At 38.6% G+C, this 15,269-nt stretch overlaps 1 protein-coding gene across 1 annotated transcript in view; it reads right to left on the reverse strand.

The window, feature by feature from the left end:
* Positions 1 to 8,257: 8,257 nt before the first annotated feature.
* Positions 8,258 to 15,269, reverse strand: part of LOC128792724 (macrophage mannose receptor 1-like) — a 32,148-nt gene continuing 25,136 nt past the window's right edge. Inside the window, exons 26-30 of the mRNA XM_053951385.1 lie at positions 14,152 to 14,304; positions 13,772 to 13,888; positions 12,184 to 12,351; positions 10,230 to 10,271; positions 8,258 to 9,821 (exon numbers count right to left, since the gene is read on the reverse strand). Coding sequence (XP_053807360.1) covers positions 9,583 to 9,821; positions 10,230 to 10,271; positions 12,184 to 12,351; positions 13,772 to 13,888; positions 14,152 to 14,304 — 719 coding nt within the window. The 3' untranslated portion in view covers positions 8,258 to 9,582. The remainder of the gene's footprint in view (positions 9,822 to 10,229; positions 10,272 to 12,183; positions 12,352 to 13,771; positions 13,889 to 14,151; positions 14,305 to 15,269) is intronic.

The raw sequence follows: 15,269 nt of genomic DNA on the forward strand, positions 1-15,269 counted from the left end.
AAAACTATTAAAAGATATGTAGGGCTTAGGTTTTGTGGCTTTCTTTGGTTTGTTGTTTTTTGTTTTTTTTTCCTGGTAAATTGCCCACACTAGTTCATATAAAATAGCAGAAGGAGTTCTGTAAATAGCCGTAAGGGCTGGCTCTAATCTGAAATTGTTTCCAGATTTCCTTGTTATAAAGGGCATCTAAATCTCTCACAGCTCTTCCAGGCATAGTCTGAGCATTGTAATATCACTGCAGTGCATTTTCTTCTTTTTTACTTCCTTTTGTCATTTGAATGTCATTTCCTGCTCTGTAGGAGCAGACAGTGATTTGCCTATGGCTCAGTCATCAGTTCAGTTTACGTACTTCTCAGGACTGTCTAATGCTGAAACTATCACCTTACTTAGCCTGAACATGCCCTGGGCACACTATGCTGGTCACACCATTTGTGCAGGATTGGCTGTTTTGGAGAGAAAGGCACCTATCCTTTCCCTAAATTAATCCATATTTAGGAAGACAGTCAATTGAGTGGTAAAGAGCTACAAGGGTGACGGTCATGGATGGGATTTATAGTTCAGATCCCATTTTCAGGACAAGTTTTGTTTACCTTGTTAGTGCTGACAATGCAAACTACTCGTGCTACAGGGAGTCAAGGCACATGCTAGCCCAGCCACCAGCCATGGGCATCCAGCGAGACCAGTCACTCCCTAACACTTCTCTTTCTCTTCTCTCACCTACTCCTTGCTGTATGGACACAAAAAAAAGGGGTGGGGAATGATCTCACCTGAGGTAAACCAGGCACCACATTCAGGAATTTTGCGAGAATTAGCAAAGAAAATCTTCCTTTACCCATGGCTGGTACTCTACAACACCTTGACTGTTGTGAACAGGACAGTCAGTAAACTGCAGCCACTGCTAGCACCTTAAAACCTCCATGTGTAACCACCTTAAAAAATACTTCATCAGACCAGAGCACTACCCAAAGCTGCCCTGATTTTGAATGCATGCAGGAACAAAAAAAAAAAAATTTAAAGGTTAGTGTATCTGTTCCCAGCTCTGCCTTGTGCCACCTATCAGGTGCTCCTCCCTTCCATAGTCAAGCAATAAATCCTCTAATTTTTGCATCTACACAAAATTATGGTGTGGTGAAGTCTATATGACATCTAGAAAAATGTTTTCAGTTCTTCAGATACAAGACCTTGTGTCATAGTGTACTGTATTAAAAACGGCTAGGATGATCTGAATTGCCTCTAGAAAGCTGGTGTGACTTGGTCAATCCTTCAAACTCAAGTCAGAGGCAGCTTCCAACTAAAGGACTATCCAAGGCCACATTCTCTGCAGCCAATGCCATGATTTTTTCAGTCGCCACTTTTCTCTAAATATTCGTTGAAGTAGGCATATCATCCACCAAAGTACTTTCTTTTTGGATGCTGTTCAGATCAGTGAATGTACAGAATACTCTTAAATTAGCTGATTTACCATATTATGAAGCCAATGTGCATTTAAAATGAGTTGGAGCTCCTGCCCACATTTTCAATAATCTCACACTTTTACTTGGCAGCATCACAGTCTATCACACTTAAGTCTGCTCTGGAAAGCTTCAGTGCAGAATACTGAGGAATTCTTCTCATTTTGCATGAGGCAGTGTTACTGCACTCATGAGCTTAATACTTCCTACCAAAACATAGCATGCCGTGTTTAAAGCCTGCTCTTCATTTCCATAGCATTTTGTCAGACACTTCATTAGGAGGCCTGTAAGCAATGGAAGATTTTGCTGTTTGTTAGGAATTATAATTGTTATTTTTGCAATTGCCTTGCTGAACTTCGCATTTCTAGTATGTCTGAAGAAGGATGCTCCCATGTGATGCATCATCACCAGCTTCTCTGCACACACCAGGTGAAGCATCTTCTGTGCTTTCCTCTGCTTCCTCTGTCTATTCACACAGACAGGAGTGATATGAAGGAAGAGACTGGATCCATATGTGCTCCTCCATGGCAATTTGCTTTTGCAGAGACCAGTAGGTAGTGGGCACTCATTGAGGGACCCTGCACATCAGTCTCTTCATGAAGAGATTGAGGAAAACAGGCAATTGCAGGGGTTAAGGTACTAACAGGAAGCAGAGTACTGAAAGGCAGATAGAAGTCTTGGAAGAGAATCTGATACTGGGAGACAATATAAGTATTGTCTCAATATAAGACTGCAGAATGACAAACAGGCACCCACAGCCACTCAGAAATATGAGGATGAGGAAAATAGTTGCTTTTAGCTCCTATTTATTACTTTATTTTCACAATTGATTTCTTTGGATTGTTTGATTGTTGTGGTTTTATTTCACACTTGCAATATAATTAATTTCTTGAAGAATTGAGACATCAATTTCTTGAAAGCTCACATCTGGTTTGGACCTTGATTTGGAATGCAACTTTTACAACCTACTGGAAGCACTCAGCTACTTGACCATGGGATTTGATTATATGGGAGTGTCAACCCAGCTTTCCAAGTGGGTTAATGTAGTAAACGCAGCCACAGGAAGAGACTCAAGGTGAGTATCTGATATAAGACGTTGTCCAAAGAAAGGGCCAGTGAACTATAATGAGTAAAGATACACAAGTTTTGAAAATAATATTGTTTTATAAGCATCTCTCTCAGTTGTTAAACAAACAAAACAAAAATCTGTATCAAATACTTTATAGAAATGGTGGACAATACTTGATGACAATGGTGGAAAAGATAACCCTCTATTTGTGGTACCCTGATGACAAGTTCACTCACCCATGCCCTGAGCAGTCTGGCAGCGATGCCAGGCACAGCTTCACTGCCAAGCTGCTCTGAGCAAAATGTCACACAGCAATTGGGGAATCCAGACTTGCACATCTGTAGTCTTGTTAAGGACTCCACTCAGTGGTAAATAAAAGATTCTGCATCTCTAAAGTGCAGCAGCATTTCAGGGAATCTGCTTGGGGTCCACATGCCAGAGCCATGGACCCAAGCTGGCCTGGGATCACCTCACTCTTGTCTGCAAACAAAGCCTTGTGCTCAGGCTGACCTGCTTCAAAGGGCAAAAAAAGGTGCCAGATATCCTTGTGACCTGTCCCTGCACCTGCTCTGCCTCAGGAGAGGCTGGGAATGTCCGTGGCTGATCTCATGGGCATCTCAGAGCTACAGCAAAATCACTCAGTCACTAATGAAGAACAGACAGACAGCTTCCCCTGAATACAGTGAAAATCATGAGAATATTTTGAAGCATAGAGTAAGGAATTCCTTTCTTTCACTACCACCTCCATCCCTATTTCAGCAATTGCAGGACTTTTCCTAAAGCATTACCACAGGACCTTTAGGTCATGTTGTCTACAGACTATTTCACAAAATAGGCTGGCTCTTCTGAATGTCTTTCATTCTTACTCTTTATCAGTAACTTTACTTAAAAGTCACCCAGAATGAATGTGGCTTTTCATTTCAGGCGTTTTTACATATGAAAACATATGTGGACTATTTTCACCACTGTTTAGAAGATGTCCAGTTCTGCAGTTTCTGGGCACATACACTTCCTGATAAAGTCCAAATAGTAGGGCACAGAGTGGCAGCAGGAAGTATCCAAAGACTAAAATACAGAATGAACTTCATAAAGAATATACAGTAACTGGCTTGAGAAATTAAATGTGAAATTGAAGACTCCAAAATAAGGAAAGACTGATCAGAGAAAATTTCTTTTAATGAAAGTAATAGTAAAAAATACACACACAGACCTACCATTGCTCTTCATGGAAAAAGAGTGAATCTACATTTTATTCCTCTGAACTAAATCATAATAGTCTACCACTAGGCTATTTACAGAAAAAAAAAAAAAAAAGTGTGTTGTTCTTCAGAGATGTTTCTTTTAGAAGTCATCAGTTGAAAAACAATGAGTCAAGCTATGTTGGCATGAGAACAAGAGTAGCATGTCATGTTATGTTGAACACACTAAATGTGAGAACAGGCAGAAACCATTTATGAAATTCACTCTGAATGACACTTTATTTGTCTGAATTATCAAACACCATATGAATAATTGAGGGAAAAAAAAACAACTTATGAATAATTGGACTTATAAGAAAATACTAAACTTCTGGAATTGATAGTAGCCAATGCAGTTTTAGTCGAATTATAAAAGTGCACAAGAAGCAATGGAAAATTGCTAAAGGAAGAAAATTCATAGGCTGTGGTTTTCTCTTGTGATACTTTAGGTGAATGCAAATGGCTTTCAAACAAAATTTAAGGATTTCCTTCCTTTTTATCTTGCTTCCTCAATTGTATAAAATCCCTTCCCGATTTGTGTCACTATGCTATTGACATAGCACAGTGATAGTTTCTATATCACTGAATTTCACATATTCAGTGAAGTAAATATAATGTAGCCTTTTCTTTGTGGCATAATCAATTCCCTTTCATTTGTAATCCAACTAAGAATAACAATTTCACTGTTATATGAACTAAATGAATCTGCTTTGGCAAATAAACAGTCAAGAAGATAAATGGCCTCTTCTTTTCCAAACTTTTGTTATCTTTGCAACATATGGAGATTGTACATTTCTAATTTCCTACTTCCTGTAAAAATTTTGTTGCAAACAGATTTAACTCTAAATAGATCCTAAATTTTGTGCACTTTTAAATGTATGGTTAAGCCAATGTACACAGCAAATGGTGCCTTTGACAGAAGCTTACTTTCATAATCAGCTTGACAAGCATGACCATCTCGTGTGGTGGCTCTGAAATGAAAAGAACTATTACTAGGAGGAAAGTTCTGTTCTGTACTATTCCCACTGCTTAGAATGAAAAAAAAAATATTTTCTTGAAACATGGGGTGGATAATAAATCCTTGGGCAGATGGGAGATATGTAGTCAAGCCTCATTTTTACTATTCTACTTGCCCTTTGACAGATTGTTCACCCCCCTCACTCTCCTCACCAATTACAGGCCAATATACCTTTTCTTTTGCCTTTTGTTCTCACTTCTCAACACCCACTGAGAGTCAACCCCAAGGGGCACAGATCCAGTACGTTGAAATATCAGCACCTTTTCTTCAAACTGAATATGTTGCAGAGGGAACGAACACCAGGGGGTGTTTGTTCTCTAACAAGTTGTTTAAAAACAAATGTCTCCAGTTTTCACAGTATCTTTGCAGAGAAAGTGCTTGCTGTAAGCTTTCTCTCAGTGGCTTCTTGGGTTGCAAAACAACCCATGCAGTTCCTCTGTAGCACTCTAGCAAAAACCTCTTCCTTTCCATTGCCCCAGAGGCTTCCCCACAGGTCCACTTTCTGTTCCTCTTAGGAAAACCCCGGGTTCCGTCCCATTCTCTGCACTCTAGCACAATGCTCTGAAGCATCAGCCACATCTTTTGCACACTCACCACTCTCAAGAAAGAAACCATCTCCTCATTTTTCTAGGTGGCTCTGTCCTGTGAAAGACATCAGGAGCCAGGGCAAGGTGGAGAGGCATCCTGCCTTCATCCCTGATCCCCAGCTGTGGCCTTTCCAAAGAACACAATAATATCCAGGCAAATAGGAGCAGACATACATTCTCCAGCCCTTCCCCATCCACACACACTCTCTTTACTGGTCTGAACAGTGCTCCTGAGGCAACAGTTCACTTCAGGTACATCAGCTTTTTTTTCTCAATTCTCATATGCAAAGTATATTCAACCATCTATTCTTTCCCCACAACCAGTCCTATCCTCCTCCATTTTCCCTGCAGCATCTGCATTTCCCAGACCTCTGCTTTGCCATGATCAGCCTAGCCTGTCTCTCCTACGAATGGTCAGCATTTCTGACTCAATTCAAACTCCTTCATTTCTACTTTGACCTTTCACTTCAATCTCCTTTGTCTGGACACTTTGCATCATATTTTTGTTTGCCATCCTCTTAGCAAGCTCAGTTGATGTTTCTCACTGCACAAATCCTTATTCCTCCAATTACTAAATATTATTCCCTCCTATGTCTAGAACCTCTTTGTCATCATTTGCCTCTTCTGGTGGGCAAGAAAAAATCTGCAAATACTCCACATATATTCCTGATTATCAACTATAAAACAAAATTATGTCAGTCAGTTCTAAAAGTAGGTGAGATGGATTTCATCTAGATGTCTAGATCTATAATCTGCGTAAAAAGCCAGTATAAGGGTTGCACTGTATGCATTCTCCAGAAATTAGAGTAAATATTTCCTCAGAGGAACCAGAACCACTAACCACATCCTTAAAACACTAACCAAATCCTTCAAAAGATTATATAACAGATAGTGAACAGTTGTGCACAGCAAAAACTTGTGCCCAGAAAGCTGGATATGTTAGATAAGGACACAGCTGAGAAGAGACAAAATGAACACTAGCTCTTCCTCTGTCCGGATACAGTGACATTGGGACAACGTTATGCTCATGGAACAGTTCACACCTTTCCTATTGACCCGGGAAAATCTGGCTCTTGCCCATTGGAATCTGGCCTGAAGGCACTAGCTTATTTCACAACTATCCATTCTCTTTGTATTTATAGAACTTCCTTACATTTTGGTCCAAAATACTCTTCACTTCCTTTTTCAGTCCCCTAGTTTCAGAAAATTAAATGACAAAAGTAAAGACCTGTAGTCAACAGTTTCTTTTTGGACTCATATTTAGCCAGGGGTCTAAATTTAATAGGTAGTGATAAATGACATTAGCAAATTTTCTCTGTAAACTGGTATTATTTTGGAGGAGAAGGATGTTCCATTCTTTGTATATGTGTCTGCCATGGCTCTATAACTGTCCAATCTTAGAAAAAGTTATAATTGTGAATTTTTCCACAGCTTTTACTTCCTTAAAGGCTGTTACTACTTCTTACATTATAATAACTTCAAGTAGAGAATCAATTACTTTTTCATCCATGTTATAGGCTAGGGATATAATGAAAATAGTGAGAAAAGGCAAGACATTCTCTCTGAAATACCATCCTAATATAGAGAAAGCAAGGGCAAGCAACTGAGAAAGTAGGTGTAAATCTCTTTGGAGAAGCATTTTACAAATGCTATTTTGTTGCCTGTAAGACCAAATCCAGAATCTATGTGGAAGCAGGACAAGTTGACAAATTGTGTTTCCCACATTTCTGTTTCCAGCAGTGTAACGCCAAAGGTTCCTAGGCCTGGTAGAAAGATTGCTTTTACCACTAAATTCTGTGTCCAAGCATTTGATGAGTATCTCTTTCCTACTACCTCCACATGAGTAGTCTTTAAACTAGGTACTGGACCTGTCTTATCTGATGAGCATTCTTGGAGTTAGTCTATTAGCTAGGATTTAGTAGGAAATAGTGGCAATGGCAGCTTTCCTTCAGAAAACTAGCTGCAAGAGACTAATTTGGAATAAAAAACCTACAAGTAACCATGAAGTTTGAGAAGAAAATCCATCAAATTAGGATGCATGAAAACTAGAGTTTCTTGTAAATTCCTGGTACATTGATAGGGAAGAAATGCAGATCATAAACTGCATTTCTTAAAACAAGTTGTTCTGCTTGTTTGAGTAGTTCTCTCTTTGCTGATGCTCATGGGCACTAGAAACTCTGTACAGACCTGGTGAACTCTGGGTTCAGTTCTCACAAATGCAACAGGACTGCTGAGTTTTATCAGTCCTTGGGAACTTTCACTAATTAACTTCTCATTAGGCATATTTCCTGGATTTAGCCTATTGTTTTCTGGTAGCCACTTCTTTATCCAAAATTATGCATCTGTGGAACCAATTCAGATGTGCAAGACAGAAGGATTCTTTATGGAAGTTGCTACAAGAGCAGATTAAATCTTTTCAATCTCCTCAGTGCTGTGAGGATCTCAGCTGAAATACCTATCTATTGGTGCAGTGCACTGTCAGAAGGACCTACATACAACAGCACAGGGTCTAGAAGGGAACAGCAGAAGGGATGAGAGACCTGGAAGATGTAGCTAGTGAAATGCAAAAGGAAAAGCTAGTATTGCTATCAGCAAATATTGAGAGGAGATATGAAAGAGCTATCAATATATAAAATCTGTCTCAAAAACTACTATTGCAGAACAGCACATAAGTAGTCTTACATTACAACACTTTCATTAGACAAGTAAAACCTTCAAATGTTATAGATAAAGAAGCAATGAGACATAGTTTCACAGATTGGTAAAGAGCATTTAAGAACATGCTAGACTAGGAAAAGTGGATGCTCATTTGTGTATAAAAACTTAAGAGCCCCATCCCTTCTTTCTCTTTTTACTGTTATGATAAATTGTTCTGTTTAAGAAGAAACACACACTTTTACTTAGAATCAGCTTTTTAATTCCCATTTAGTGAACCAATGAAGGATAAAAACCTATTTACATGTATTTCATACACACACAAAATATTTTAACTTAAACACAATTAAAACCTGTCAAAGGATTAAAATATCAAAAAGTATCAAATTAAATAAGGACATCCACTGCACTAAGAGCTTGGAGCCATTTGGTTGCTTGCATTTGGCATAGAAGACGCTTGGAAAGTGAAAATGAAAAACACGTGTATGTGAGCCTATTTTAGGGTTTATGAAGCCTGAGACTATACCAGTAGACAAGTAAGAGATGCAATGCCATCAGCTCCATCATGATGGAAGTCTAGAAAGAGACTCAAAGGTTTAAAACAGACTTGGACGGGGAGAATTTGGTTAGAAATTAGAAAAGACTTTCTAAAGATAAGTTTCATTAGGCTTTGACAAAATGGTCTAAAAATTCATGAAATCTACACTGGCACTGGAGATATCAAGAATACTTTTTATATAAATGTTCAGGTGTGAAGTATAATTTCTCTTTCCTTCCCGCCCTTTTGCAGCATCCTTTGAGATCCCTACTTGACTGTTTAAACCACTTGACTGTTTATGATAAACCACTATATTTACAATACATTCCCACCTCTCATCAGAGTCCATCGTTCAATGCATATATTACAGAACTACAGCAGAAGAAATACAATTTACACTTTGCTTTTCATCAATCATAAACAGAGGAGGAAATTATGTTAATTCTGATATTATCAGCAACACAAAGAGTTTCTGTGGTACCTCAGTAGCAAAGAGAAGACGTGGACCCACAGCACTGGAGCAGGTTGCCTGGCTGAGGCTAGGACCCGGTCTTGCTTCAAACAGGAATCTGCACCATGTGAGCTTGGACATCCTGTCCAACCTGTGCAATTTTGCCAGTCTGTGCTGGACATCAACAGGAACACTTTCAGGGTACCTACAGGTCTGGATATACTTTTTGGAACATGCTAATGACCATATTCTCACAACTGAATGTATTGAACGCAGTTCTTGTGCCTAAAGATGATGCTGGATGTGCACGGCAGCTGGAGCTGCCTGAGTGTTGGCTGACACAACATAGCTCCAGGTCCATGTGAAAGCTCAACAACCTTCCCAGGTACTAAAGTTTGTGAGCAGATGTCTGCATCTGTCTTGCAAGTTTGCTTGCTCCTGCTAGCAGAGAAAGCAAGAAGTACCCCATGCAAAATTAAATAGAATTTCCATAGGAGAAAATTGCTTTCCTTAAGAATTCTTGTATGCCAACACTTTAATTCTTTTCAATATCAAGCCCAAGGTTACCCAGCCTATTAAATTGTTGCCTGCTCATTTTCTTCAATATTGGTCACAAGACAATTTGATTCATGAGTTCCAAGGTCACCACGGTATATGGCATTGTCAAACCCAGCTGTAAACATTTGTCGATCACGTCTTCTTTTATAGAAACAATACAACGTGAGGCCAGTGCCAGTTAGCAGAAGGAAGATCAGTACAAAAATCATCCCACCTAAACCACTTGATGATGAAGTAGCAGGTTTGTTTCTTGATGCTGTAGAAGAAAAAAACAGAACAATTGCTACAAGTGCCCAGAGACTGCTGTTGCATACAACAAATATCTCCCTAAGTAAGCATCTGAGTTAAAACAAAAGTACTGAACAATCATAATAGCAGTTAAAATTGATGTGTGCTCCAGCCAAATAATGCAAAATTTGGCTTAATCTGTTCTAAGGAACATTATGTTGTACTACATATACAACTTGTAAGGAAAAAAAAAAAAAAAAAAGACATCCAGTTTGAGAGAAGTGTTCTCATTTTAAACAGATTTAAAATAAAATAATCATGACAGTTAAATGGGTATTTAAATGAAATTTTCTGGAGGAAATTCCACTTGTAAATAATGAATGCCTATAAACCTATTGAAATTTCTGTTTATTTGGCTTAAAAGAAACTAACTTACCATTATTGACAGGTGAATCATGGGTTGGCTCAACTTCAGCAACTTCAAAATTAAAAAATATGTATATTATACAGTTTGAAAGCAACAGTTCAATGAAATAAATACTGCATACATAATTTTTACTTTGTGTTCAAAACCAATTTTAAATAATCACAGAATGGTTTTGGTTGGAAAGAGCTTTAAAGATCATTGAGTTCCAACACTCCTGTCCTGGACAGGGACACCTTCCAGAAACCAAGTTTCTCAAAAGCCCCTATCCAACCTGGCCTTGAACATTTCTAGGGCTGGGTATCCACAGCTTCCCTGGACAACCTGTTCCAGTTGCTCACCACCTTCACATTAAAGAATTTCCTCCTAATATATAATGTAAACCTACTCATTTTTGTTTCAAAGTCCCTTGTCTTGTCACTACATGCCCTTGAAAGAAGTCCCTCTCCAGCTCTCTTGTGGGCCCATTAGGAACTGGAAAGAGCTATAAGCTCTACTCCAGACTAAACAATCCCAGCTCACCCAACCTGGGTTCGTATGGGAGGTGAACCAGCCCTCAGACCATCTTCAAAGTCCTTCTCTGAACCAAGCTGAGTAGGCTATTTTAAAAGTAGGTTATTTCAAATGGTTTAAAAATAACCCAGTTTTTCTTGTGCTGGGGCCCCCAGAACTGAACAAAGTATGTGTACATGAAAAATATATGAAAATATGTTTTGACAAATTATGCCAAATCCATGAAATATACTTCCTAAAAACACTTGTAAAAGAAGAAAACCTCAACACTAACTGTCATCTCACAATTCATTACTTTGAACAATTTTTATATAAGGTAGATTGTGTTCAAAGTTTTTACTCTTCCACAGTGTAAAGCTTAACGCTTCACACTAAAGAATTACATTTTTTACACTTGCAAAAATGAAAAGCACAGTTACACTTAGCATTTTAGCTGTATTTTTACGCAGATTCCTTTTCCTCCCTCCATTGCTTGGGGGGTATGATTCAGTTAATTGCTTGCTGGACTAACTGGCTGGGCCCTAAAAAGTTCACGGATGACTCCATTGCCAACCCGCCAACATGTGAAGATCCACAGGCAGAATTGGTTCCCCACTACATCAATTACATTTGTGTGGTGGATCTGTTTGCCAGTGGCAAATGTGACCTATTCCAAACTGTCTCCCAGCTGATGTGTGCAAATGCAGCTGGGTCTGTGCACATACATTGACCCATGACAGCTGCCTGTGTGCAGATTTATGTCCTTCATGTTTTATGCAGTACTGCTGTGCACACAAGCAGGACTCACCCCTGCCTGTGACACTCAGGTTCCTCATCAGTTTTCATCTAAAACACCACAGGACCACAAGTAACCATTACAAATGAAGCATACCATGCTGTTTGGTTGTCCTGACATGTCTCACTGCTCCTCTGTCAGCAGAGAAATGAATTGGGACCCATTGCCCACCCTCTGATGCTTTCTCCTTGCTCATCCAGCAAATCCCAGCTGCTTCACCATGGTGGTACTGTCCCCACCAGCAGCACCTACCTTCTCTCTGCAGGAGCTCGTGACTTTGCACTGCTTCCCCTCAGCCTGCCGATCAGAAGAGTATCTGCCTTTCTTCTCAGTACTCTCCAGTTTAATCATCTGTTTATCATCTACTGCCCCTTGCACTCTAACCATAATATCCATTAATCTTCTCTGCACTCTCAACAGATGATATGTCCTTCCCTACCCCAGGGCCCAGTAAATGCCCAGAAGTCAATGCTTTTAAACTGAGGGGAGGGAACAGTGACTCAGATTATTCCCCAACATTTCTCACCATTTTTAACAGAAATTATTCTTGGCTTTGATTCAGATGCATGTGCATCAGCATCAATGCATGAAGTGTACCCAGTGCCTAAACACTCATGGCCTTATTTATATCAACCACTACTTTGAAAATAACCCAATGCACAGAAATTCAGAACTTACTTTTGGGGATTTTGCAAATAAAATTCTGGTCAACAGAGCAGTAATAGGTCCTCCAGGTTCCGCTTGAGACGTCCATGTCAACACAGTGTTCATCAAAAAGTACTGTAGGCTCTCCTTTCTCCCAGTTGACATATTCTACCGCACTTCTGTCCATCCAGATCCATTCTCCTAAAATCAAATTCATTACCTAGTGAGTGAATGAAGTGGAGAACAACTTCTAGTCTACTGGTCCTAGTGACAGATCAGATCTGAGATTTTTTAGTTGATTGAACTGGTATCTCAGAGCACCTGTTTCTCTCTCTAAAGATCTTATTGCTCACTCTTTTAACAGCCAGAACTTTTCAGGTGGGAGTGTACCAAATGCAAATGCTCAAAAAGTTAACTTCATTAGAATTCACAGCTGTCACTGATGTAAGGAAGACCTGTCCAGCTTCCCAGGGACCTTTAGTTGAAGCCTGCACCCAGGACTGTGCCTGGGGATGTTAAGAAAAGCAGAGCACCTGTACAAGCCAGTATCAGCAGTGCAAGCATATAGAAGGCTCAGAAGATTTTCTGTAAGTGTATATTCAAGATCAGTGAAAAACTACTTTATTAGAGCTGGATTAATTCATTATCTTTGCAAATTGAATTAGCTCTCTCTTTAATCATCTCATCTGCTGACTGTCAAGCATCTCCCATCATGGAGGAATAATAGCTTTCTTCTCTCCCTCAGGGTGTGCTTTTGTGGCAGCATATCCAGCTGCCTCAGTGCCTCTTCCTCTGTCGCTCCCTTGCAGCTGCACCTCCCTCCTTCCCCCGCTTGCACAGTGTGGAGCACTGTGGCACTGTAGGGGACAGGTCAGGAATAAGTCACTGCTTTTGTAGTGCTCATTTTCAACTAGAACAGATCAACCTGGCCCACCATTCCTGCTGGTGAGAGACACAGACTTGAGCAGAAGTTGGAGCCCAGTCTAGACTCAGCCTGGAGGTTTACCCTCAAAGTCTGCCAAGAAAAACTCGGTTCAGAATTATGATGATGTAGAATACAGTATCAAATTTGCAGTTACAGCAGTTAAAAAAAAAAAAAAAAGAAAACAAACAACCACATTAAATATATTTGGATTAAAATGAAAGGCTCTACCCAAAATAAATGGGAAAAATGCTGAAATTTAGATTAATAAATTTTTCTAGGCCACTTATATGAGATTCTATGCCCTGTATTGCCTAGAAATAAATTTAAACTTAATTTAACTCAGCATTTAATGACAAAAAAAAACATTTTGCTTAAAATACTACAATGGTTAAACGTCAAGTAATTTGAGTTTAAAAGGGCAATAGGAAACATTTTTAGTGAACTACTGCAGTGCTAAGCTAAAACCTTCTACAGGCAAATATACTCTAATAGCAACAAAGATCCAGAAAGCATAGATCTCTTGGTGGTTTATCTTTTACATATTTTAGCAGAAAAGCTATTGAGTGTTTATATGTTTTATTATTTATTAAATATTTAGCATATTTGTAATATTATTTAGTGCATTAGTAGTACTCAGTATTCACTCTGTTTACTTAGTATCTGTTTTCATCTCATTATGCATTGTGAAATAATTACCATCAATATTTTTGAACAATCCTATCCAAAACTTTCTGAAGTCACTTGCAAGTGGAGACAGGTAAAGTAAGAGAAAATTCATTTCAGCCGAATCTTCAATGGAAACCAGAGAGGCACCTAAAATTATCAATTAAAGATATACAATTAAAGATAATACAATTTCAGTGAGATTTTTTGTTATAAATTAATTATCTCAGTAAAAAATCATTACATGCTTCATGATCAGCATTGACATACAGTAAAAATGCTTGATAATAAATTTAAATAAGGTGTAGCTTATAATTGATACACACATTAAGTATTATTGTTTTGGTTCTTGATTAAAAAAACCAAACACACAAACAACCTGTAAAATATCCTAATAAAAAAAGGGCACTTACCCATTTGAATACACATCATGGAAGCATCAGGCCAACTTTCCTCAGAAGTGGTGTGAACATAGTAACAGTGCCCACGGAAGGGAATCCAAGATCTACCACGCTTTGGTTCAGGACACTTCCCTGGAAGCTGTGGTGGTTCACTAGGAATTAACTCTATTAAGAAGACACATAAGTTTCAGTGGAGTTTTAAAATCTGAGGGAAATATATATTCCTGAACCATGCATCAACCCTACAAATATGACATTTATTCCAGGAAAAGGAATATCCCATAGACTTAACTAATTATAAAGTATTGAATTAAGCTTGACAAACTAGTAATAAACTATCCTGATTGGAGCTGGTTCCCCAGTCTGCTAAAGGAGGCTTACACCAGTCTAACTGCAATTGAATTCAACATGGCAATTTTAACCTAAAATTTGTGAAACAGAAAGAGGAATGAGTCAGCATACATAAGGGATCCCAAGACCACAACTCTGTGACTTGTGTCTAGCCAGTTTCTAGAAAAGTCAGAGAAGTTGTCTGTACCTGCCCTTGTACATCATACATCCTAATCAATGTAAAAGCAGAATTTATAGCCTATTGCATCACCTGATTAAGTCCAAAACAGAGCTTAAATTAATACAAAATTTGCTGTGAATTATGGTGCAGAAATTATGAATTTCATATTTAATTTGAAACACGTTTGAAAATGGCATGAAATATTTGAGCACTAAAGTATTTGTGCAGAAGCAACAAACTAATTAATTTGACTCCTACACTGATGGATGTTTCTTAACACACAATATTTCAAAAGATACTTTTAAATGTGAATGTATATCATTAATATATTTATAGTTAGGTTAAGTTGATTGATTCTGTAGTTCTTGACAAACATGGATGCAAAAAACCACTATGGCATGTGGCATGAAATATTGCAGCTGTCTTTATGACGTACATGTGTTGACTGGCCTGTGAAATGAAGTGTCCAGACTGGATCAGACTGCATCTACTCCTTAAAAGAAGTAAGAGTTTATCACAAGGCATACACTGTCTATGACAACCTTTGCATATGTGGGAAAATCTAAATTCAAATAAAGACATTAAATCAAATTCCAACCTCCCAAATCACCTTTGTCCA

This window comes from Vidua chalybeata, chromosome 1 (genome assembly GCF_026979565.1).
Source record: "Vidua chalybeata isolate OUT-0048 chromosome 1, bVidCha1 merged haplotype, whole genome shotgun sequence".
NCBI lineage: Eukaryota > Metazoa > Chordata > Aves > Passeriformes > Viduidae > Vidua > Vidua chalybeata.